This window comes from Felis catus, chromosome D1 (assembly GCF_018350175.1).
Source record: "Felis catus isolate Fca126 chromosome D1, F.catus_Fca126_mat1.0, whole genome shotgun sequence".
NCBI classification, from domain to species: Eukaryota; Metazoa; Chordata; class Mammalia; order Carnivora; family Felidae; genus Felis; species Felis catus.
Window position 1 is genome coordinate 84,792,381 of NC_058377.1, and position 27,504 is coordinate 84,819,884.

General features: G+C 38.8%; 1 protein-coding gene across 3 annotated transcripts in view; it reads right to left on the reverse strand.

The window, feature by feature from the left end:
* Window positions 1-27,504, reverse strand: part of MPPED2 (metallophosphoesterase domain containing 2) — a 175,924-nt gene that overhangs the window by 64,418 nt on the left and 84,002 nt on the right. For all 3 annotated transcript variants that reach the window (XM_003993124.6, XM_019812217.3, XR_006586487.1), the window contains exon 4: window positions 23,974-24,199. In XM_003993124.6, coding sequence (XP_003993173.1) covers window positions 23,974-24,199 — 226 coding nt within the window. The remainder of the gene's footprint in view (window positions 1-23,973; window positions 24,200-27,504) is intronic.

Genomic DNA, 27,504 nt, shown 5'->3' on the forward strand with positions numbered 1-27,504 from the left:
TGTTTTAACTAATACCCTCATCCTGCTTTCCTGCTCTAATGTTAAAAAAAAAAAAAAGCTGTTTACCTTGACAAAAAATGTTGCTGATACAAATTGAATTTTTTTCCTGATTACAATATCAACAATAGCCTTGAAATGTAAGTTACTGTATGTTTGTTTCTATAAATTGATTCTCTTATACCTGAGATGGTTAGATATGGAATCTAGAATTTGGGTTGTTTTGTTTAAGAAAACTTGAACTTCTGGGGCACCTGGCTGGCTCAGTCCATTGAACGTCCAGCTCTTGGTTTTGGCTCAGGTCATGATCTTATACAGTTTATGAGACTGACCCCCACACTGGGCTCTGCGCTGATGGTGTGGAGCCTGCTTGGGACTCTTTTTCTCTGCTCCGCCCCTTCTCCCATTCTCTCTCACAAAATAAATAAAACCGAAAAAAGGAAAAAGAAAACTTGAACTTCTTTCCATCTTTTTATTCTCTCTTATTAAAGAAATGACAGACATAAATATGCCTCATTAATTCCTTCCTTCCTTCCTTCCTTCCTTCCTTCCTTCCTTCCTTCCTCAAATACTTGATTAAACATACCAATAAATGTTGAATGAAATAAGAAAGCCCCAGAAGACTACATTCCGCCTAGTTTCCTTTTAAAGATCAACTTTACTGGGATAAAATTTATGTACAATAACTTGTATCCACTTAAAGTGCATAATTTGTTGGACTTTTTCAGATGTATACACATGTGTAATGATGAAACAGGGCCACAGTAAATATTTCCATCACCCCCCAAATATTCTGCATGCCCTTTGCAGTACATCCTTCCCTCTGCCCCAGTCTAAGCAGCAACCACTGATCTTCTTTGTGTTAATTTAGATTAGTATGTATTTTCTAGGATTTCATACAAATGGAATCATATTTTATGTACTACTTTTGGCTGGCTTCTTTCCCTCAGTATATGATTTTGAGATTCATCCATGTTATGTTGAATGGATCAGTAGTTCGTTCCTTTTTTATTGCTGAATAGTATTCCAATGTGTGGATATATAATACTTGTTTATCCATTCATCTGTTGGTGGATATATGGGTTGTTTTCTTGTTTGGGTTATTGTGAATAAAGCTGCTATGAACTGTTGTATACGAATCTCTGTGTAGACCTACATTTTTACTTGTTTGCTATAAATATCTAGGAGGAGAATGTCTAGCTTATATGGTAGGTATGGATTAACTTTCTAAGAAACTGGTAAAAAAGTTTTCCCAAAAGGTTTAGCATTTTACATTCACACCTCCAGGATGTAAGCGCTCCACTTCTTGATCCACATTTCTCGTTTTCTGGTATTGCTGTTTGAAAAATGTTTAGTCCTTTTAAAGGGTGTTTAATGGTATCTCACTGTGTCTCATTTAGTTTGAATGTCAAACATGAATAATGATGTTGAATATCTTTTTTTGTATGGTTAATGGCCATCTGTTTATTTCCCTTATGAACAGTCAATTAAAACTTTTGACCATTTTTTATGAGGATATTTGTCTTCTTATTATTAAGTTGTAAGAGAGTTTAGATATCCTGGATACAGATTTACATAATTGTCAAATTCATATATTGAGAGTTTGTTCTTCCAGACTGTGGACAGCATTTTGACTTTTGTAATGGTGTCTTCTAGAGAGGAAAAGTTAAGTCCAATTTGGCTTTTTTTTTTTTCCTTTTATGGCTCATGCCTTTGTGTATCCTGTCTAAGAAATCTTTTCCTACCTCACGGTTGCAAAGATTTTCTTTTCTTCTGGACATCTTATAGAATTAGTTTTGTATCTCAGTGTAAGATCTGTTTTGTATTTATTTTTGCATATGGTGTGAGGTATGGGTCAAAGTTTTCCATACTGATATTTGTCTAAGTACAATTTATTGAAAACTAATGTCTCTCTTTAAATTACCTTGACCCTGTGTCAAAATTCATTTGACCATATATATATGGGTCTGTTTCTGGACTCATTTTTCTTTTCCACTGACCTATATGTCTACCTTTCACCATTACCTCACTATTTTGCTTATTAAAAGCTTTATGGTAAGCCTGAAAATCAGATAATGTAAGTCTACCAACTTTTATTTTTTAAGTTGTTTTTGGCTATTCTAGATCTTTTTTGTTTTCAAATAAATACTAGATGGGGCGCCTGGGTGGCTCAGTCGGTTAAGCATCTGACTTCGGCTCAGGTCATGATCTCACGGTCCGTGGGTTCGAGCCCTGCGTCAGGCTCTGTGCTGACAGCTCAGAGCCTGGAGCCTGCTTTGGATTCTATGTCTCCCTCTCTCTCTGCCCCTCCCCTGCTCATACTCTGTCTCTCTCTGTCTCAAAAATAAATAAAAACATTTAAAAAAATTCAAATAAATATTAGAATCAGCTATGTATTTACAAAAATCAAAAGCCTACTGAGATTCTGCACATCAGTTTTGGGAAAACTGAACAGTCTACAAACACAGTATATCTTCATTTGTTCAAGTCTTTAATTTCTTTCAGCAATATTGTTTCATTTTCAGTAATGAGATACTCCACATATTTTGTTACAGTTACCCTTAACATTTTATGCTTTTGGTGCTTTCACAATTAACATTAAAAAAAATTCATTTTCAGTTTTATGCTGCTAGCATACAAATATACAGTTGACTTTTGTATTTTAATGCTGTACCCTCTAAACTTGTTAAATTCACTTACTGCTTTTAGATTCTTAGAAGATCTCTTAGAATCTTGCTGTTTTGTAAATTCCTTAGATTTTTCTGAATTAGCAACCATGTCACATGCAAAAAAGGACAATTTTACTTTTTCCTTTACAATCTTCATTTAATTTCTTTTTTGTGCTGTTTAGGGCCTCAAAAGAATTAGTGTGTAGAAATATAAGCCCAGGAACCCTTACCTTGCTCTCAGTCTTTGTGTGAAAGCACTCAATATTTATCATTAACCATGATGCTAGCTGCAGACTGTGGCCCTGTATTAGATTGATAAAGTTCTCTTCTACTCCCAGTTATGGAGAGTTTTTATTATGAATGCGTATTGACTTTATTCAAATGCTTTTTCTGTTACTTACTGAAGTAATCACATGGTTTTTCTCCTTTATTCTGTTAACAGGGTAAATTGCATTGATTGATTTTTTAAATGTTAAAGCTATCTTGAATTCTTGAGATAAACCCAAATTGGTTGTAACACTTTAACTTTTCTGTATGTTGTTGGACTTGATTTTCTAAATTTTGTCAAATATTTTTTGTCTGGTCATGAGGCATATTATTATGTAATTTTGGGGGAAATGTCTTAGTAAAGGCATTTGGTATTGAGGTTATGCTGGCCATAAAATGAGCTGGGATGTATATCTTCTTCTTCTACTTTCTGAAATAGTTTGTGCAAGATTTTGGCATTTCTTCTTTGAATGTTTGATAAAATTCACAAGTAAAACCATTCGAACTTGGAGTTTTCATGTTGAAAAAAGGTTCTGAAAATGAATTCAATTTCATTGTTTTATATAGGGCTATTCAAATTTTACATTTTATCTTGTGTCTTTTTTTAGTAAGTTGTTTAATTTTTAAATTTATCTGTCTATTTCATTTAAGTTTATTGGCATAAAGTTGTTCATAATATTAAAATATATTTTTAGCGTTTCTAAGATCTGTAGTGATAACTCCTCTTTCATTCTTGATACTGGTGATTTATATTCTCTTTTTTCTTAATCATTAATTAGAGGCTTATAATTTTGCTAATATTTTCAAAACAAGTTTTAGCTTTGTTATTTTACGTTTTCTCTTTCATTGATTTCTGCTCTTAACTTTAAAAAAATTTTTTTTTTCAACGTTTATTTATTTTTGGGACAGAGAGAGACAGAGCATGAACGGGGGAGGGGCAGAGAGAGAGGGAGACACAGAATCGGAAACAGGCTCCAGGATCTGAGCCATCATCAGCACAGAGCCCGACGCGGGGCTCAAACTCCCGGACCACGAGATCGTGACCTGGCTGAAGTCGGACGCTTAACCGACTGTGCCACCCAGGCGCCCCCTGCTCTTAACTTTAAAAATTCTGTCATTCTGCTTACTTTGGAGTTGTTTTTGCTTTTTCTAGGCTACTGAGATGGAGTCTGTCTGATGTAACAACTTGCTTTAGGTTTTTATTCTTTCCTAATATAAACATTAGGGCTGGATGTGGTTCATCTGTACTCCACAAATTGTAATGTACTTTACTTTCACTACTCTTTAATCTGAAATTATTTCTAAATTTGGGGATTCCTTCTTTGACTCATTTAGAAGCATGTTGCTTACTTTCAAAATATATGGAGTTTTCAAATACATGTTATTAATTTCTAACAAAATTCCTTTGTGTTGAGGGCATATACTCTGTATGATTTCAATCCTTTTAGATTTACTGAAATTCGTTTTATGGTACAGCCTATGATCCACCTTGGTGAAACTACTATGTGCACTTCAAAAGATTGTATAGCCCACAGCTGCTGTGTGAAATGCTCTACAAATATCAGTTACGTCCAGGTGGTTAGTAATGTTGCTCTGATCTTCTATGTTTCACTTATTTTTTTTAATCTCGTTTTACAATCAATTAGTGAGAGATGTGTTAAAATATATTATGATTATGGAATTGTCTATTTTTTCTTTTTAACACTGTCAATATTTGCTTCATGTGTTTTGAAGGTCCAATGTTAAGCACATACACATTTATGACTATTATGTCTGTCTGATGAATTGATCCTTTTATCATTATGGATGTCCCTCTTTATCTATGGTAATACTCTTCTTCCTAAATTCTATTTTACTTGATAGTAATATAGCCACGTTAGCCTTTTTATGCTTACCATTTGCCTGGTATATCTTTTCCCATCCATTTATATCTACGTATTTGTATCTTATATTTAAAGTGCATCTTTGTATTTAAAGTATGTCTTTCTATTTAAATGTGTCTTTTGTAGACAGCATCTAATTGTTTTCTAATCCTTTCAGATAGACTCTGCTGTTTAGTTAATATAATTATTCATGTGAATATATGTAGATCAACTCTTACTTGTTTTCTGTTTGTCCACTTTGTTTTTTGTGCCTCTGTTCACCCTTCCTGGCTTCTTCTATACTATTTAAAGTTATTTTAGAATTCCATCTTATCAATTGGTTTTTAAGTGATACGTCTTTATAGTGTATTTTTATAGATTGTTCTAGTTACATTATACATCCTTCACATTTTACTTAAAGTTAATATTGTACCATGTCACGCAGAATGTAAAGGTTGAAATCCTGTCTCTTTACCTTACTTTGTGACATGGTTCTCAGATGCATCATATCTATAAATGTTACAAGCACAAGATATTAAAATGTTTGTTTTAAACAGTCATATGTGTTTTTGAAATTAATCAGTAAAAAAATAGGTTTCTATATTCAACCAGATATCAACCATTTCTGACGCGCTTCATTCATTCCTGAAGATCCAACTTCCCTTCAGTATCATTTCCCTCCAGTGTAAGAACTAGACTCTCATGGTGTGGGTTTGGTAGCAAGAAATTTTCTTTGATTTCCTAAATTTATCTGAAAATGTGGTCATTTTGCTTTTATTCTTCAAGGATATTTTCACTGGCTATAGACTTCTAGGCTCACAGTTTCTTTTTCTTTTAGATCTATAAAGAAATTATTCTACTGGGGCAGCCAGGTGACTCAGTTGTTTAAGCGTCCGACTTCAGCTCAGGTCATGATCTCATGGTTTGTGGGTTTGAAGCTCTCTGCTGACAGCTCAGAGCCTGGAGTCTGCTTTGGATTCTGTCTCTCTCTCTCTTGCTGCGCCTCCCCTGCTTGCTCTCTCTCTCTCTCTCAAAAATAAATAAAAACATTAAAAAAAATTGTTCTATCTTCCGACCTCCATGGCTTGATGAGAAGTCTGATGCCATTTTAATCATTGTTCACTATATGTAATATGCTGTTTCAGTACCTGGCTGCCTTAACTATTTTCTCATTTTCTTTGGTCTTTAGTAATTTGACCATGCTATCCTTTTTTTTTTTTTAAGATTTTTTTAATGTTTATTTTTGAGAGATGCAGAGAGAATGCACAAGTGGGAGAGGGGCAGATAGAAAGGGAGAGAGAGAATCTCAAGCAGACTCCATGCTGTCAGTGCAGAGCCCAATGTGGGGTTGGAACCTAGGAGTTGTGAGATCATGACCTGAGCCAAAAAAGAAGAGTCAGACACTCAACCGACTGAGCCTATTGTCTCGGGCTCCCTGGATTACGCTATTCTTAAGCACAGTTTGCTTGATATTTTCCCTCTCTAGGGTCCACTGAGCTTCTTAATTTGTAGACTTATGTATTTCAAAAACTTGAGGATTTGGGGGCCCTTATTTCCTCAAATAACTTTTTAGTTCTATTCTGTCTCCTCTCCAATGGGTCTCAGATTACCTGTAGGTCATACTTTTGCTATTGTCCTTTAGATCCTTGAGGCTGTTAATTTCCAATAATTTTTCATTCTGTTCTTTAGATTGCTTAACTTCTATTAATCTACCATCACGTTTACTCATTCTTTTCTCTGTTGGTCCATCTGCTATTCAACTCATGCAGTGAATGATATACTCAAGTACTACATGTTTTCAATTCCAAAATTTCCACTTGGTGCATTATTTTTTACTTCACTTTTCAGATTTCCTATTTTTTATTCATTATAAACATATTTTCTTTATCATCACTTAGCATAATTATAGTAGCTACTTTAAAATTGTTTTCTGATAATTCTAATATCTGATTCACCTCAAGGTTGGCCTCTGTTCATTGTCTTTTCCTTTGACAATGGGTCATGTTACTCCTGGCTCTTCACATATCAAGTAATACCAAATACTGAATACTTTGAATGTCATGTCGCGGAGACTCTGAATTCTGCTATATTTCTGAGAAGAGTCACTGTTCATAGTTTGTCTCAGCAGGCAATTATCTTGGTTGGAATTAAACTTGAAACCATCATGTCTGTGGTGGGCAACAGCCCAGAGCTCATGTCAGACTGCTTTCAACCTTTCCATCATGCATGGCTCAGTAATCAACCAGAGACTGGGACAGAGATTACATGCAGAATTTGGTGTTTCTCTTACGTGGCTTTTTTCCTACAATTCCCCTCACTCCGTGGTGGTTCTAGTAACTCTGAACTTCTTGAAATGGTTTTTCCTGCCAAAAAGAGTGCAAGTTCTTTGTTGGAATTTTAGCTACCCAAGGTTATAACTCTGCCCAACTGTGGTTTCCCTCAGGGAAAAACCACAGGAATGGAAAACTCACTTTATGCTTAATACTTCCTCAAGTTTCACCTCTCCTCCAAAAATCTACCTGCTTGTGTCTGCTCCCTAAAGCTCTTTGGTAGTCATTTGTTTTCTTCAGAATTCAGTTATTTGTAGGAGGTTCAATCTTTCAGGAGCTTATGCCACCTTAAGTAAAGCAGAAACCCATACTATTTTTTTTAATAAAGTTTAAAACCAAAAACCGTGGTGTGTGTGTGTGTGTGTGTGTGTGTGTGTGTGTTAAGACAAATCTAGATAAACAAAACAATGATAAAGACAAAATTCAAATGAATGTTTACCTGCATAAGAAAGAGGGATAAAAGAAGGGAAATACATAGATTAATACAAATTGTTGTCAGTGTGCTAGTTCTCTGGCTATGTGTGGGTTAACAGATGTTTACTACTCTATTCATAAATGGATTAATATCATAACAATAACAAGGGCTATGCATAGGCCAGTGATGACCCTGTGTCATGGACCACGACTTTAATAAATTCAAGTACGCCCATCTAAAAACAAGTGTTCACAGAGTCTTCACCTTGTTTCTAGACTCTTGAAAAGTCATAATATTAATAAGGCTCTGACAAGATCTAGTTGCAGGATTTATGAAATGGCTAAGGATTTATGAGATTCATTTATAGGTAAAATATATGGACCATTCAAATTTAGGCACATCTGAGACACATGGTTCATAATGGGAAAACCCCCTAAATAATGTTGCCATTTTGAATGAGAAGGATAAAAAGACAAAACCGTGTGTGTGTGTGTGTGTGTGTGTGTGTGTATTGTTTCTTTTTTCACAATGCATACAGGCTCTTTGACCAACACAGGAAAAGTTCCCAAGGGTGTAGAAGCAAGAAATAAGAAAATAGAGTGAACTTAAGAATGTTGAAGCATTCTCAAAGCAGCAGAAAACTTTAGCTTGCATGCCTAAAAGCATATCCACATGTCAAGGACCGTGGGACATTTTCCCAGAGGGAACTGGACACGAAGCTTCCCTGGTCTTAGTATCTTAAACTAGGCTGAATGGAACACCAGGGAATATGCTGGAGGGAGGGAAAGCACACTGGCCAAAGGGGTGGAAAAAGTGATGCAATCAGAGAGCTCTTTCCCATCTCTAATTTTATGACTCTCTGTAAAAACGAAGGAGAATCCAAATCACTTCAAAATAAGATCACCGGAGACCTGGCTTGGAAGACTGGATCCAATGAGAAAAAAGTCTACAAAAATTTATTTTCGTGATAATCACATACCCTCCAAAAGATACCTCCATATGACTTCTGCTTTATAGCATATAGAGGGTAAATTTTTAAATTAATGCAGAATAATTTCTCTGGGAATTGGGAATGGTAGGGGAAAAATCTACAAACAATATCACTGTAAAATAAAGGCTTTCGTTCCCGACAATCAAAAGCTTGACAAATCATGCCAACGTTTTATTTCTCAGGATATTTAAAAGACCACAACAGAGAGCTCTTCACCTGCTTGCTATCTAGTTTGATTTTAAGGATAGTGCGGTCCCAAAGACAAACCTCAAAAGGAAAACAAAATACCATTAGATTTTCCTTTATTTTTTCTTATTTGATGCTATTAATAATAAATGGTCAGTATTTTCCCAAGTCAAGGGGAAAAAAAAAAAAAAAAACAGAAACACCTTTCTGTCACTTTCTTTGAAACAGCCCTGAAAACATATTTTAAAGACTATGCTTTAGAAAACTTTTTTTTTTTTTAAGGACAGAAATTCACTAAATCCTCTAAAATTCAAATCTCTAATCAACTGAACACCCCTCCCCCCCCGCCCACGGTGTGAGGAAATAGGGCCTCTTTGGGGGAAGGTAATCCTAATTATGTGGCATGCTGGAGAGGCACCCAAGTTTATGTCAGTAGCAGATTCTGATAAGATAGGCACCATAAGAATGGGGTCTGGACTGTTTCAACGCGGGGGGAGGGGGTGTTGGTGTAATGTTGGTATTTAACTGTGATCTAGAGGCCAACAAAGGGCAGGGTGGACAAAGCACAGCCTAATGAAGCTGCTAGTGTCTGGGGTGAAAGAGCCACAAAGCCTTTCAAATTAGCAGCTGAATCCTGACACTCATTAGTGATTATACATGCGGGGGCTGCAACTTAACGCTCCAACCAGTAAAACAGCCAAGACACCGCATACACACAAAGGAAATAAAGTATGTACAAAAATAAAGAGCCGGGACCTTTCAGATGTCTTCCCTTTCACATTCTGACATTTTTCTTTTTCTTTTCTTTCTTTCTTTCTTTTTCTTTTTTTAAAATATTAATGACAAGACTGCAGTGTGCTTACCTTCCAATTTAGTACGAAAATAATTACCACTGCGACTAAAATGAGACTTTCATTTTTTTTTAATCAAGGAAGGTCTAGTCAGAAATTGCTTCTGCTAAGTTCTGTACAAGACATAATATACTCTTGTTAACTAACAAAACCAATAAATCAAGCTGAAGCACTTATTAAAGTATCTTACAGCACTAAATTTATCACTGATGACAAATTTAATTTGGGACTCTGACAGTTTGCTTCTTGCTTGTACTTCAACAGCTTTCTTTCTTTTCTTTTTCTTTCTTTCTTTCTATCTTTCTTTCTTTCTTTCTTCTCTCTTTCTTCAGGAGGAGGGGGGGCATGAGGGCGGGAAATTATTTCACAAGTAATGAATGCTGAAATTTAGCAGAAATTTTTGGAGATGTAAAAGACAACTTCTGATAAAAAAAAAAAAACTGTGGTTTTCCCACAGCGTCGCTGTCACTGGGGAAAGCTATGCATTAAAATTCTTTTCCAGCGATTCTGTCCTTCGCACATTAGAGTTAGCAGAATTTTTAAAATGGTGATAATGAGCACTTTACGAAGCAATTTATAATCATCACTCAGTTAACCCCCACTCTATCTCCACGGTTAGGTCAGTGCACGTCCCTTGATAATGAAGATAAGAAAATTGAGATACTGCGTTTTCCTTACCTAACAGGTAGAATAATTTTAATCTATGGCAAGGTCATTCAGCACAAGGGAGGGTGAAAAGTAAAGAAATTCACAAGACTGTGTTGAATCTTCTTATAATTGCCCAATACTGTAGCTAAAAGGATGATATTCCCGCTTTAAGTATCAAAAGAGAATTACATTACAAATACACATAAAATTATTATTAATAGGCAACCTTTGCTCAACACCATACTTGTAGACTACATAATGTGAATAATGCCTTATTTTCCCGTTCCAGTCAACTGCACTAGTTTATCATACAACACAACCGGGTTATAGAAGTTACATTTTCTATAAACTTTTCCTCTTCCTAAAACATAGCTCTACATTTCTACATTGGCATTTTCTTGTTGTCTTTTTTCAAATGGTGTTTTCTTTCTTGACAATACAGTCAGCATATAAAAACCAAATTTCACCGCCTGGTCCCAGTTAAGGCAAACCAAGCAGGCTGAACCACAGCCTGACAAGGAGAAGGCATTAAGCTCTGGAACAAAAGCATCCAAGTCGACCTGTTTTGCAGTCTGATTAATAGAAACAAGCTCCAAGGACTAATCACAAGCCGAGCCCTGTTTTGCAGATTAATAGAACAAAGACACAGGAGAGGAGAGGAGGGGAGCTTACAGCACTGGAATACAAATAAGCAAAGGTAGACACCAGACTTTCCTCCACTCCAGTCATCTCCTCTAAAGCCAGATTTACTGACCCAAACCCCAGGGTGTCACATTCAGGGAGGAATCAAAATGCAGCACCAAAGAGATGTGAGTTCTCTTGGTCACCCCAGCACCAAGTGAGCCAGGTAGGTTCCACCTTCACTTTCTTTGGGGATCTGATTTAAAAGAGGAAACAAAATTTCTTTGCAAATGATGCAAGAATCATGGTGCTTTCAGGGAATCTTCCCACCAATCCACAGCACTAGTTGATCGGGACAGACGCTTTTCCACTTGTCCATTTTTTGCAATGGCCTGACACACAGGTAGTCTGTGAAGTGTGTGCATAAATGCAGGCCCACAAGTATACAAGAACTATATTCACAACAGCATAAAGTCAGAATAATAGAGTCAATTTCCAAATTACCCCTAGACACACATTTTACAACTACACAATGGGGCCTTTTTTCCTGACTGTAAAAATAAAACTTCCCCACTCTAAGAATATACAAAATCCCAAGAAAGTAGAGTGAAAGGAAAAAGGAAAAAAAAAAAAAGGAACACTCATAAAAGAAAAATCGCTGTGATATTTGTGGTATATTACCTCTCAGTTTTCATTTTCTCTATATATTTATATACATTCTCTATGTTATGATCCTTCTGTATGTTTTTGGTGGGGATATGGGCTTTTGAAACGCTTAGTGCTAAGCATAAGAAGAAAAACGTATCATTGCTCTCTGATGACTGGTGCTAATTCCTGAATGACTAAAACCAGGTGAATGTATGAATTTTTACTGGAATTGTAAAATCTTTATCGACTTGAGATCTGATAAGCTGAAGGCAGTTTACACACCTTGAGAAACAATCTTTAGGAATTGGGATGTCCACTTTTTGCATGATTTCTCTCCTTAATGGTTTTCTGCAGCAACTATTTTCCCTTCATCTTATTTTTTTTATTTTTTGTTTTTTTGGAAACCAAGCTCTTTTGGTCTCATTTAGAAGAGTATGTGAGTCAATGGACAAAGAGAATGGATTTTCTGTGGCATATTTGTATCCTCTTTTATCAATAATCCAATTGTTCTGCTCACTGCAACAATCAGCAAAGTTAAAACGCATTTATAATGAAAATGATAAATATCAACAATTACAACATCTCAGAACTGACTTTACAGCACAGTTAAGCCTGTGGTTTATGGGCAAGCCAAACTTCAAAATTTCCAAAGAAGTGATTGTGTTTCTCTCTGGCTTTTCAGGAGACTTGGAACTCTCCAGAAGGTAATTCTTATAGCAAATAAATTAAAAAACCAAAACCTTCCTTAGTACCAGACTTTCCCTTTAATTGTAATCCTGAACAGCACATACAATGTATTTGAACGTGGGAAGGCACTCAATACCCTGAAAATTCCCTTGCCTTTCTCCGGCCAGTCTCCAAAGATGCCATACAGGCCACACAGAATTCGCCTCTGGTAAGAGCTGTCTAAAAGCACAAATGTCAGGGCCAGTATTATATACACACACTTATGTTTTCCATTCTCCTACTCATTCTGCTGGACCTACAGGTAAATACTTGTCCTTACAAAATCGTATCTTTTTCAGGGAGAGGCTGAATCTGGGTTAAGAGAAGGAAGTTCTTGGCGGTTGCATCTGAAAAAACTGGAAGGATTAAGGAATGTTTAGTAACAGAGGCATCATAAGAATACCCTAAAATCCTCATTCTCAAATGCTTCCTATGAGTTCATTTATTTAAATAATATGAAAGCAGACCCCACAAACTGAGTCTCTTGAACAAATTTACTTTCTACAATTTTTTGTTTTGACGTGACACCGAAGGAAAAGAAGAGAGCAGGAAAGTGGCTAAAAACAAGCCAACAGCGTGTTTCCAACTAGTTTTGCCACCAACAATTTCTTTTTTTAATTAAAAAAAATTTTAATGTTTATTTTTGAGAGAGCGAGCACGAGTGCATATGCTCAGGGATGGGGCAGAGAGGGGACACAGAATCTGAAGCAGGTTCCAGGCTCTGAGCCGTCAGCACAGAGCCCAACACGGGGCTTGGACTCAGGAACTGTGAGATCATGACCAGAGCCAAAGTCAGACGCTTAACCAAACTGAGCCACCCAGGTGCCCCATCAACAATTTCTGATTAGGTTTTAGTCTAGCAACTCTTATTCTGTAAAGATCAAAGCAAGAAAAGTTTTTTTCTATTGATACCTGATTTACAGTAAAAATAGAGACCCCCAACTACGGCTAGTGACATGGGGTTGGACTTTTAAATCATTTAGACAATAAAGAGTTTTTTCCTAGTTTCTGTCTTTAGTAGTCCTCTTTCTCGAACCATGGTACTCTAAGCTACTTTCCATTGATCGTGAAGCCTCCTATGGCCTGGAAAGTCAGTACATCTTAGTGGATCCTGTATTATGATTGAGATGTCCCACAATTTCAAAACATCTGTAGCTTGCAATGTAGGGAGAAAAATCCGTGATCTATAGTTATTAAGACAAGCAGGCATCGGAGGCACTTAGTTTTATAAACAATCATTCTGTACATAATAGGTAAAAGAAGTGCCTAACCAGTTTTAGGAAAGAAGGGAAAGTCAGGCTGTCAACTCTGACTTTTTTCTTCCTTTATAAATGGCATTGGTTTTATTTAGCCTTCAAAGTTTATTTACTATAGACTCAACATGAAATGTTAGCATTACTTTTTTAGGGGGAGCAAGGGGGATGGGATCTATCCTAAACCCACCATACCAGACATCAGAACTGAACGTATGTAAATTACCCAATAATATCACCAGCACCTTCATATGCTGTCTTAGAAAATTTTATCTTGGGAAGAATCTTACTCCGGCTGGTTCTTAACTACTTCCTCTAATTTGTCTTTATGTGCAAGGTGCTTCTCTTTGTTGCCTTTTCATTTTTGGCAGCAAATTTCATACTTGGATGTTATTAGTTGTAGTAACTGCACTTATATTTTACCCAAGCTAATCTTTCCTTATGTTTGAGCAAAACCGTCTTTCTATATCCTTTCCTGGATTAATGCAGATTTGTAACTCATCTTTTCTACTTTCTACAGAATGCACACACATTCTGAGAACCCAGAGGCTTTCAAATTTGCCATTAGCCTCCTGTTTAAGCAGCCCTCATGGAACATTCCACATTCAATTTATAGTCCCCATCCAAGATTACCTTTATTTTTCCTGGGTGAAAATGCACTACCAAGCATTACTCATACATTTCAAATGATACTTCATGTAAGTGACCTTAAAAATGCCACATATGTCTTCATTTATCAGACATCTATTCAGTCTTCCATGTCTTTTGACCAAATGCAGCCAATATATGGGGTTCCTTTCCTAAATGGTTTCCACTACTCCAGATCACAAGCAACTTGCTGTGCACAACTGCACAATATTTGCTTTTAAAATTCTCTTTCTCTCTTTCCCACACACACAAACAAGGGGAATCATTTTCCTAGACTAAGTTTCCTCTTCATTTCTGCCCCTTTTCCTCTGATATACCAGCATAAAAAAGAAAACAAAACAGAACAAACACAAAGCAAACAAACCAAAAACCAAATAAACAAACATAGCAGCCATTGCAAAACTACACAATTGTTACCTTTCAGGGAAGAAGATAATAGTTACTGAGTGCCAAGAACTTAGCCTACATGATCACATTTGAATCCCATAAAAATATATAGAGTAGTGAAAAGAATAAAGGCTTTGGGGTTGATGTCCAGTTCTGCTACTTAGGAAATGAGTGTCCCTGGGTGAGTTAACTTCTCTAAGCTTCAATTTTATAATCTCCCAAAAGGGGGTAATTTTACTTTCTTTATACGGTTGGTGTGACACTTAAAAACAATGTTATAGAAGGTGCCTGTACGTGAGTGATGCTTCTTAAGTAGTAGTTATTACTATTTGCATACCCAATGGAAACTATATAGTTTCATAGGTGAAACTATGGCTCAGGGAGATGAAATAACTTGCTTAACAAAGTAAATGATTCCTAAATGATGAAACTGAGACTCGAGTTCACTGGGGATAGCTGTTTCTAAAGGCCAAACCCATGGCCTCTATTCGTCACTGCTTCTCCCTTCAGAAGGGATGAAGGTGTTTATGCTATGTCCTGCCTAGGGCTCAGACATTTCAGGGTACATTTTCCTGCTGGGGACACCCTGCAAGAAGTTTGTTAACCTGAGGAATGGATGGTTTAAGGGAAAAGAGAATCAGCAAGAAGTGCTCAGCCCAGTTTCAAACAAAGCCTTCACTGTCAGAGGGCTGTCCCTGGGCACAACATGGTTTGGCCTGTTCCCCGTAAGCTCCCACGGGCTTATAGGTGAATCATTAGGAGGTGCGTGACATTGTGCCTTGACTGCTTCTCACTGAGCAGCGTAGAAGGTCAGAGGGCTTCTCCCCTGTGGAGCACAGAACACAGCATGGCTTTGATTATCATGCCTCTATTGGGAAACAACTTTGGCAGCATGCAGACTCCTTGGAAGGGCAAAAAGGAAGGAAGTCTGGGCGGATGTGGAACCTGGCCAAAGGGGAGCACTTAGTGGAAGTGGCAACTTCGGGACTGTGCACTCCAAAGCTCATTTCACCTTCTTCACTGATCGTCTGGAGGATTAGATGAACCTGGGTAGTTACCTGGACTTATTAGTGAACACATCGGCTCTATAGGGTAGAAGGGCACCGTGGACGGCAGGGCAGCAGCAGTGACTGGAACCAGGCAAATTTGGGTCAAGACTGTCTACGGGACCCCAGTGCACTCACTCTCTGGTACTACCTGGAGAAATTCACATTACACTTAACAGTTCAGAGTATAAAATCAGTAATCCGTGTTGGTAAAAGAGCTTAAAAATAAATGATACAGAATCCGCATGACTAATTCGACTCTAAAAATTCAACCATTGGGAATTTGACCATTAAGAAAAGAGAATACCACATATCTGATAACTGGTTTCTGATGTCCAAAGACCTCTCTAAGTACCCAGCTGGTCTAGCTTCTTACCAAATTCATGCTTTACACTGACTACTTTTACTACAGCTTGAAGACACAGTCTCCAAATCTAACAGAAACTTCTGTAGTTGCTCTTAGCACAGAGATACGGCATCTGAACGTAAAGAAACTGACAGGAATCTCAAAATATTGTCGGAGACTTCCTTTGAAAATTCTCATTGACTTCACGTTAAGTTTGTCCGACTACTCCCACCCCCCCAACTTTTTATTGAACCATGCTCACCCGGAGAGATGTTATACTCTCTGTATTTACAGATGTTCAGGATGGACGTAGAATGTTCACAAAGCTCACAAACATAGTTTAGTGCTTCGTTTGGTTCTATTTTGTTCACCATCTCTAAGTCCTCCTTGTAAATCCATGGCCAGGCTTGATCTCATATTGGAAATATCCTTTCCTGTGCAACTCATGACTCATCTGTGTAGAGCTTCAGTCCATCCGCCACAGACACAGCTCTATCACCACCACTACCACCCTCATTCATTCACTCATTCATTCAGCTGATACGGGCACACCATCCACCATGTGCCAGGCACTGGCCTAGCCTGGGGTATGCAGAGAACAAAGCTGACAGGGTCCCTGCCCTCACAGAGCTGAGAGCCACTGTATAATCTCCTTCCATCCACCAGCAGCAACTATGGGTTAAAAAGGAGCCTGTTAGTGTAACATGAGAAAATGAAAGAACGTCCAGCGGCCAGCCGTCTGGGTCTCAGTGTTAAGGACCAGGTCTTCCCTGGAGCATGGTGTGTGGACCCATGCCAGGCCTGACGTCAGCAGGGGCACCTGCCAGCACTTCCTTCTTGGTGCATATGTCCAGGACCTGCTGTCTTTCTCAGCTGTGACCTGGTGCCTTGGATGGAAAACACCAGAGACATCCAATACATGCCCCTGCTGATGTGTGTGCAAAGGAATCATAAGTTGTCTCTATGGAGCAAGAGGACAAGAAGGAGGTGATCCACATCTTCTGGCACACTGAGACACAGATTATTCACAGAAAACTCTAGGCTCTGGAGCATATCGTGGAAAAAACAAAAAAACAGAAACAACCTGATCATTTCTTTGTTCTCTCAATATCCCTATTTTCCCCCTATGAGCACCTTACCTGGAATCCTAAGAGCTCCTGACGAGTACAGGCCTGGATTTCTGTGTGCCTCTTTTGCAACTAGACAGAAACAGCTAGGGACGCCTGGATGGCTCAGTCGGTTGAACGTCCGACTTCAGCTCAGGTCACGCTCTCATGGTTCATGGGTTAGAGCCCTGCATCGGGCTCTGTGCTGACAGCTCAGGGCCCAGAGCCTGTTTCGGATGCTGTCTCTCTCTCTCTCTCTCTCTCTCTCTCTCTCTGTCCTCCCCTGCTCGCACTCTGTCTCTGTCTCTCTCAAAAATAAAATAAACATTAAAAAAAAAAAAAAAAGCTAAGTCTTCCAAGTGGCCCTTTCCTGAATTGCCTCAGGTCAAGGAGCAGGACATGTGGTTACTAGGGTATCTTGGTTTAGTATACACAGCTTAGCACAGGAGTGCTGGACTCCAGTCCTTGTGCCCCCAGAAGTCACCTTGTCTGTCAAAAACGCTATCTTGGCCGCCTCAGTCAAAGGAGGCAATACTAAGCAGCACCAGACATATGGGCGCTTGGAAATGCTGGCTATTATTAATTACTATTATTAACACGACTCTGCCTATTTCAACTACTTAAAATTATTTTTTTAACTTAAATTTTAATTATTTCGGATCATTGGGAAGCCCAAATGAGACAATGCAGGTGACAGTGCTCGGAGTAAAATAACCATTTCAATGTAAGTTTATTTATTACTCTTGTTTGCTAATTGAAGTTGTCTCTCAGGATGCAAGCAAAAATTCAATTTATGCCAATAGCTGATACTAAGCGTAACTGAATGCACATGAACACTTCCATACACCCCTCCACATTCTTCTACACAATCACCACCAATACATCAGATGAAGGCACCAGGGCGGGCTTCAAGGGTTTGGATGGAGCGGGGAGGGGGATAGGGGTGGGGAGGAGGTATGAGTGGATCTAACATCAGAAGCTCTACACAACCCGGCTTTGGAAATGGTATTTACTGCTATGGCTATGAATGGGAGGTAGAAAGCAAAGTGATCAGTTTTGCTTTCTCCTTTTTCAAATAAACAGGGCAGTTGTTAAACCAGAAGTGAATCTGATCCCGTGCGGCTTTAAGAGCAGTCAGCTGCATTCTGGAACAGGCAAAAATGTAAACAGAGCCTGTAACTCTAGATCAGGGCAGAACACCCATTGGTTTCATATGGGAGAGTCTGCGGGCTCTGTGCCAAGAAAAATGAAATGTTAGCCTGGGCCTTTAAACAGAGTCATGTAAAAGCAGAGTGCATATTTGTTTAACACACACACAGGCCTTTTTCCATGCCAATACCTTTCTGAACCCTCCTGAATCAAAGCTGGAGTCCCTGAGATGATGGTAGGAACCAAGACTGTTGGTATAGTCCTGTTCTTTAGCGTGAAAAGACTTTCCTGCTGAACGTGGAGTGTTTCTTTCTTTTCTTCCTTTTTTTTTTTTTTGGCCCAAGTTAATTACAAAGTATGACTGTGAAAATAAAATAAATGAGCCCATTCCACCCATCCCCATATCTGAATTCTATCATATGAGTTGCCAATTGGTTTCCTAATCCTCTCACTCAGTATCTGCTGTTAATTTGTTCGCTATTTCAAGAACTTGAAGACTGTCAGCAAAATACATGATGCATTACAAAACTTATAATTGGAAATAAAAACATCTGAAGCTTTTCTGACAGGGTAAACACAAAGTACTATTGCACTGATCAGAACAAGGAAACGTGAGCAACCTTGTAGCTATTTCTGTGCAAACACAATTATAAATGCTGCAGAGAGTGGAATCAACACTTAACTCCCACTTTTAAAAATGCTGAGAAAATTACATCTAAATGAATGAATGAATGAACTCAACATGTTTGTGATCCGAAATGAGGGGAAGGGAGGAGGGAAAAAAAAAAACAACAAAAAACAAAAAACAAAATCCCACTCAGGCTTCCTTTGCAGATGCAACTCAATGGGCTTTCTCTTGGTACTGTAGCCATTTTAGAATTACACTGTCTAGGCCCCATCTAATTTTCCTGCTGGAGAAGTTAAGGCACTTCCTCCACAGTTACTAAATCTGACAAATTACACCTGGGTGTATTCTAACATGAAAAAGTGCGTTCTTTGTTCCTGACCCCTTGGTCAGCATAGAGATCAAATTCCTGGACATTGGGAAGCCCTGCTCATATTCATTAAAAGCCACGGGAGACCAGCCCTGCATTTCTGTTCAAGGGAGGAACAAGGTGAAGCCACTGCTGAACAATGCAACTGCTCTGCTTGGGTCGGAGCAATATGGACTTTTTACTTTTGGCAGCTTGGCTCTGGATCAATTAGTACCTCGATTTTTTCTACACTTTGAAACTCCTCCCATGCCTCCCCTCCCCCTCCCCTCCCGACAAAAAAAAAAAAAAAAAAAGGAAGGGGCTGGTCCCACAAATGAGTTTACTGAAACCTACTTGTGCTAAGATGCTGGCTCTAGATCCAATAACCAAAAATACAAAGATGATTTCAAAATTCTACCTCCCCTCTACCCTGGCCAGACCACAGATTAAAATATCATCTCCTCTTTCAAACCATACTCAGCCTTTGGAAAAGACAGAACTGAGAGTGATCACAAAGAGGAAATCAGGAACCCTTGTGATGGCAGAGAAGCAATGCGATGGATATGAGAAATCCACAAGCTTTCCCATCATGGGACTAAAGTCCTGTCTGGCAACACAAGACCCTCTTCTCCAACCCCCAAAGAATGAGAGAAAAGCAATACAGGAGACGTTAAGAAAAGCTGTGACTGAACTGTTACTCCCAAGGACGGTAATACATCATGGCTGATTCCTCTCTTCAAGATTCGTAGAAGAACAAGATGGTGAAGGAATACACACAGAAACCACAAAATCTGCCATGAGGTCTCATGAGGCAGGGGTACTGCCTGAAACCAGTCAGCTCTTGACCTCCTTTCAAGGGATCACCTCTCTTCCAGGACAAGGTAGCCCACTCACACCTTCTTCAGTATAGGAAGGCCACTGAATTTTCCCAGACCCATCTAACCACATCCAGATCCTCTCCCTTGGGGATCTGAGAAGTGCCACAGTGCACTCCTATTGCAAACACATATGAATCCTTTAAAGTGTTGTAAATTAGTCTCCACGTACAAATTCCTGCTAAATTGTAAATTTAAAGACATTGCTTTAATTATCCCTCTTTAGGAAGCTTTCAACTGTGCTACAAGTTAAAACACTGTAATTAATGTGGACTGATATTTCTTTTCTGTACTGAACACGAGTCACAATCCACATTTTTTAAATACGTGAGTTGTAGCTATCTTCCTGGTTGGATGGCAATCACCTTTGAGAAACCGGTGACAGAATGGAAATCCTTGGGATCACGGATGTTATTTTGATTGTTTTGAAATTGAGACCAGTAGTCATATCAAAATTCATTGGAAATCAAGCATGGAAATCAAACTTAAACCACTTTACGTTATTTTGGGGTTGGAATAACTAATGGGTACTAAGCAGACATCCACCTACTAGTGAATCTCAGGGATGGAAAATCCTAACTTCTGAAGGAAGAAAAGTGGTAGCTCTGGTATAAATCCCCCTAAACTTTGCTTCTACTCAAATTCTTTATTTTTAATGTTTATTTATTTTTTTTGGGGGGGGGGGAGCATAGAGAGGGAGACAGAGTGATCCAAAGCAGGCTCTGTGCTGACAGCAGAGAGCCCAATGTGGGGCTTGAACTCATGAACCATGAGATCATGACCTGGGCCAAAGTCGGACACTTAACTGACCGAGCCACCCAGGCGCCCCTGTAAGTCAAACTCTTAATAGCGAAAGAGGTTAAAAAGTGTACGAGATATTAAAATAATCAAGCATTCCTGAAAATATGGATACTCTTTGAAAATTCTAACTTTGGTGACCATTTAAGGGAGTTGTGCCTGAGAGAAAATAGGGCGGACCTTGTTGGCCCTGTTTTACAAAACCAGACGTTCAGTGATTTGCCTAGTGCCACTCAATCAGCAGAGGCTGACCTAATGCTAGAACCCACCCCATCTGACTCCTGGTGTAACAATCTTCATATGACGATGGACAAAAGTATGAAGTAAACTTGAAAGACCAGCCCCCCTATGAGTACTAGCTCACATTTATTAAGTGCTTACTCTATGCCAGGAAATCTTTGGGTGCTGTGGGTGCACTATTAACTCACTGATCCTCATAGCAACTGTATGAAAGAAGTAATGCTGACATCTCCCACTTTAAAAATGAGAAAACGGGGGCAGAGAGATGTTCAGAAATTCACCTAGGGTGCCAGGGCTGAATAAGTGATAGAACTAGGAATATCTGTGTTTTCGGCACAGAAAGGCCAATGCAGGGATTCCTAAATCAATGTCCAGATTATCAGCAGTCCTGGGAATATTAATTTTAACAAAATACCTTCACAGTGGGATCCAAATGACTGACAGCTCCAAAATACATATTGAAAATGAAATTTGCTTTTCATCAACCTCTGTATTCTTAGTTACAAGTCAAAGTACCAACAATTCCTATGGGTGACACATATCTCCCTCATTGCAAGGAAATGCTAGGCAGGTGATAGATTAAACTTTCTGGAAATCCCAACAAATTATGTATAAAGACAACTCCAGGATAACATTTCAGAGGGCTCATCCTGCCTATTTTCTTGATTATCTACCCTCTCCAATATTAAAATAAACAATTTTTGAATGACACCAATTCAGCTCAGATATAAACGTCTGAAGTTTGTGCCATCAGAAAAGGATTATGCCTCCATCATATCACAGACTTGAGTTACCATGTGGGGTTTGTTTGTTTGTTTGTTTGTTTTATTTTGTTTTGCTTTTCCTTGAGATGCTGCAAGATCTGCCTGTGGATCCAAAGTCACTCCCTCGTTCATCACAGCCGTCAACTGGGTTAGCTAAACCCTATCCTCAACAGAACTGCATCTGTTCAGATAATGGAGTTAGTTTGTTTGTTATCATCATTCCAAGGAACTATCAATCCAGAGATCTCTGAAAGTCCGGCTTGTTCTGGAACGGCCTTCCACGTTCTGTGCCTTCGAAAATTTTTCAAAAATTATCTTCAGGTGCTAAAAAACTGAGCTTAACTCCATGTAGTGCTTCTCTGTCAATCAAAGGTCATTCCTCAACTACTGCATAGTCATTAGGACGTGAGCTGTGAGGCTGGAAAAGCTCCCTCTCCTGCCCTTTGCTCAGAAATGCTAATATGGACACCCTATGTTACCTGAGACCAGTTTTCAGATTAGCGTAGTTTGATAGGACCAATTTCTACGGTTTGTTCTCCTGCCCTTTACCACCTTCTCACGTATAACAAACATAAACTGATATACACTAGTACAGCTGGATATAACCACTGCAGTGGCCACACCACCACCACCACCTCAGTCATACCATGCACCCCACAGTCAGACTCAAAATTAGGAAGCTACCACTAACTATCTGTGTGATCCCTGCGCGGTTACTCAACCTTTCTGTGCCTGAGTTTTTTTCCCCTGCCAAATGAGAATCACAACAGCGTCCATTTCTTAAAGGCATTTAGAAGAAAAGGATATAAAAGACAAAAAAGGACTTAGAACAATGCCTGGCATGTAGCAAGGACTCAAGTAAGAGTTCACAATCATTGCCAGGTGGATTTTAAAATAAAATATAGTTCCTGTGTTCACTCAACAGCCCTTCTGGATACCACCTAGTAAAGCTAGGGAAAAAAAAATTGTCAACTATTGCGAATATATCTCAACTTTCTATTCTACAGAGAACGAACCAAACTGGCAAGTGAGATGGCCAAAGGGAAGTCACGCTGTTTGTCCTCTTGCAGTCTTAGCCGCAAATCCTAGGGCAGGGCTGGGATACTTCTCCAAGTTGGGTGGGTAAAGGTTAGTTTTTCTGCTCTATATACATATGGAGCTCTCAAAAAGTAGATATATAAATAAATAAAAATCCAAGACTCCCCTGATGTTGATCTTCTAGTCTAACACTCCCATTTTCAAGATGAAGAAACTGGTCTGGAGGCTAAGTGACTTGTTCAAGTTCACAGAAATACTCAGTGGCAGAACCAAGGCCAGAAAATGATAATCATTATCCTTGGCAAATGACCAGGCATTCTTCCATATCCATTACAAACGCCACCTAATTTAATCCTCATAACCCTCTAAAGTAGGTACTATGTCCACTGTCTTGAGATGCAGAAATGGGAGGCTCATCCTCCGTGAATTAACTTCTTCAAAACCACACAACTGACAAATGACGGAGACAAGATCAAAATGCCTCCTGTCTGGCCCCAAAGAATATGCACCTGTTTCAACCTGTCTAGAGCTCAGTGCTGAGCATTCTAGCGCTGAGCTCTCAACCTACAACTTTCAAACTGTCTGCACGTCAGTCTTGTCTGGGAAGCTTTAAAAATACAAATTGCTGGGCTCTACCTCAGGAAAGAGAATCAGAGTCTCTGGGGGTATGGCTTCAAAATCCATATTTCTTCCGAGTTGGCCAGGTGGTTCTGATGTGTAGCAAGATTTTAGAGACCCTAATCTAAGCAAGATATTTTATGAATGCATCCAGTATGAAATGAGAGGGAAATGAGTTACCTAAGGCTGATGGAATGTTCAGAGTAGATGCATCTGCATGAAGAGTAACACAGTGACCTTCCCCCAAATCTTCCTGTGTCCCACAGACACACACGCAGCCTCAGTCGCATAAACATATACACACCTACCAAAGCCCCACTTCTACTGATCTTGCCTAAAGAAATCTGCATCACAAAAACAAGCGATACTCTTTCCAGCAGTGCTGGAATACGTGTCATCTTCGAACTGCAGCAATAAGGTTTCTTTCCGCTCTTATCCTTTGCATTGAAAGCACCTAAGTCTGCACCAGGATTTCTTAGCTAAAAAAACGAAGGGGAAGATTGTTCGAATGAGCACTTACCAAGGTGCCCCGTATATCCTGAATCCCTTCACTGTTACCTCCGAGTCTTGTAAGTAAATACTGTTTGTCAGGAGGGACTGAACGTTGTCAAAGTCCTCTGGTTTCAATTTGGACACAGAGGGGAAACGGTAGTAGTCCTGTTTAACAAGGTCTGCCATGAATTCTTTATCAAATGTCAGTTCATGATTCCCAGCAATCACTATTTTATATTCATATGGCAGGTTTCCTGAAATAAGAAAAAAGAGTACCAATTAGCACGTTCATTTCCCATCACGAAGTACAACAGCCGAGACTGGGTGATTAGCAGACAGTACACCCAAGTGAAATAGCTCACGCATTCCTTTATATTTCCATGGGAACCAAAATTTATGACTACGCCTTTATGCTGGCAAAAAATGACAATAAACAGGAGACAGGAAGCTGCTAAGAAGCTTAAAAGCTACTAAGAAGACATTCAGCTTTCTTGTTCCATTTCCCTCTTCTCTGTGCTGCAGATTCACTGTGATGAATGTATACTGCGACAAATCCGTACTTAATAATTATCCAGAGAAAAACACTTTAATCACAATCCTTAACAAAGGTCTGGACTTGGTTGGTCCTCAAAAAATAAGCCAACCAACTGTTCTTAACAGCTCAGATAACCGCTTGATTTGCAGGACATCCTTCAAAAGTATATTTATAGTATATCATACAAAAGACATGACATAGGCAAGCATTCCACAATTTACATAAATGAAAGGAACTATGTAGTACAATTTCATATTGTCAGTTAAAAGTTTACCTTTTGGCTTGTGAATAAAAAGAACATTAATAATGGCCCCCTGATTAGAAGGCTAACTTTCCTCCCATTGGGATGGGAGAAGAAACTGTAAAGCTTAACCCCCTTTTAATATTTATGGTATGGAAATGTGAGTTCTCGGTGTGTGCTTTTTATGCAAAAGTTTCCCGATCAAAATGAGATAATTCTGGGAAGAAGAATGAAAGCTATAAAGGAAAACCCAAACACCAGACTTCTGCATAGATTTATAATGTTTGAATAAAGTATAGATCATACATATTAATAACTCACCGTGATGCTGTAAGAACCAAAATCCAAAGGGAGATAGTGCCGGGCAGCTGTCCCCATCCTGAAATTAATGCCCTTTCTCTTCTTTGTCATTACCCATCCCTCAAGCTTCACTGCAGAGCTGCTGCTCATTTTATTTCATTTCATTTTATTTTAGGGGAGAAAAGGGTGGGGCAATGGTGCCTATAATTCCAGCTTCCTGAGACTCCTGGGTCCAATGCAAAATTAATGTTTCCTGCTATTCCAGGAAGAATGAAAGTTACCACTAGCAGGAAATTGGATACACTTGTTGTAAGAATTGGTCCTTACCAGCAAGCCAGAGTCAATGATTTAATTAATGAAGCTTAGTGGGGAAGAAAATTATATTTTGGGGGCGGAGGCAAGTTTTGCCATAGGTACATGGACTTCAGCAATGCAAACTGCAGAGACCACGCCATGAAGTCCGCAATCTCAGCAGCGCGCTGCAAACATATTTGCCAACATTGAAACGATTTTTAAGATCACCAGAATATGCTTTGTAATGCTGTTTTCTTTAGCTTTCGATGTTTAGGTTTCTATCAGTAATGAAACTGCATACATAGCACATGGTCTAATGGGGAAGCTTAACAGAGAGATGAAAGCAGTCAGAAAATAACACCGCAGAAAGCTGAAACCGCAAACATCGCGGCCAAGCGTCAATGGATATGCTTGACTACTAGCGCACGGTGCTACGTGACATGCCTTTGGCCTCAGTTATGCACAAGGCTGTGCTGAAGAGCTCACAGAAAATAGGAAGCCTCTCTCAGGTGTATGTTTTTGCACGTTTATAATGTGCACTAGCATAAGGCAATAAGGAGCTGTGACGTATGTTGCAAGCTACTTGGACAGAATGACGATATCCTGTGCAGTTCCCTGCACTTAAAATACAGTTGAAAGATGTATCAACAGGCCGTAAATCTCCAACACTGCTCACACTGGAAATCTGTGAGATGCCCCATGACTCCCATGGCTCTGTGACCCCCTTTGGCCTGATACTGCACCCCCAGAATCACCTGTGCTCCCAAAGCCAGAATGGGCTGAAACATTCTCCTGGACAGTAATGGGTATCAAGGCAGGTCATACCTGCACGAATCTTTGAGCAACTCTATTTGTACAAGTCACGCTACAGCTGCCCAGTTCCCCTTTAATCTTTCATGATGATGGACTCACTTGTAAACCTTTCTTTATGCACCACTGCCCTTGCACGAGGGCTTGGCTTCTTGCTTTTTCCAGTTTAAAGTTTTGGTTTGGGAATGGCATGGAGGAGACTGAGAAGGCAAAAGAAGTCCATTTCCCCCTTCCAACCATTTATTTTAAGAACGTAAAACCGCTGCAAAGTAAATCTTCCTCAGGAAGACAGTCCTCTTCGGTGTCTTTTACATCAAATTTTGGAGACTCAGCATAAAGAAGTAGCTATCAGAATGAACAGCCACAGAAACAGTGATGATATTTACACACTGCCAACAAACTCATCTCTTTCTGAGAATTCAATAGTAGTTTCCAACTTCCATCCTCTGTTACCTATGTTATGAGATATACACCTGATATATGCCTGATATTTGCCTGACATATACCTGATATATGCCTGATATCTATCTCTATCTCTATATTTACAGGTATATCTCTATAGATAGATATAGATATAGATATAGATAGATATAGAGATAGAGATAGAGATAGAGATAGATAGCTGAACTGACCTTTCATCTATAATCTTCCGACCTTTATGTTTTATATGAAAAGTGTAACCAGGACAGCTGACAAATCTCCTGTTACTTGATGGTATTTGGGTTTTTTTTTCCCAAGGCTATATTAATATGGAAGGCTCTGCAGTCAAGCTCCAAACTTCTTGGTATTCAAATAGCATCATTGAAAAATTGTCAGACAAAGAGGTGCCTGCCTTTATCCATTTTATTCAGATCAGGCCATTGAAGTTGACCTGCCTGAATAAAAAAAACCAAGGCCATATACAGTTATTCTAACATGGAGAAACTCTTGCTTTGAATGACCTAACGAACCCTAAGCATTCATCTTTCCCAAGACATAGTATATGTTCTACTAGCGATATACGCGATTATTTTAAGTGGAATGGGGATGAACTTTTGACAAAATGTCAAGTAGGTTTTAAAAATGCATTCTGGAAAAATATAATGTAACAGTACAAGTAATGATACATGACTTCATTTTTCGTTTCTACTTTTCATCTCTATTTTTATTTTTCTATTTTTACATATAAAATAAGAGGTGACTTAAAGAAAACTAAGCTAATCATAATACAGATAATTCACAAATATGGCAGAATGACGTCTATAGCAAGTAAATGAATACAAGAAAGCAGGAAAACAAAAATAAGCAGCCCTTGACACACAAATACAGACACACACACACACACATACAATCCTAAACCATGCTTCTTCTTTGAGATGCTTCTTCATCTCCCATCTAAA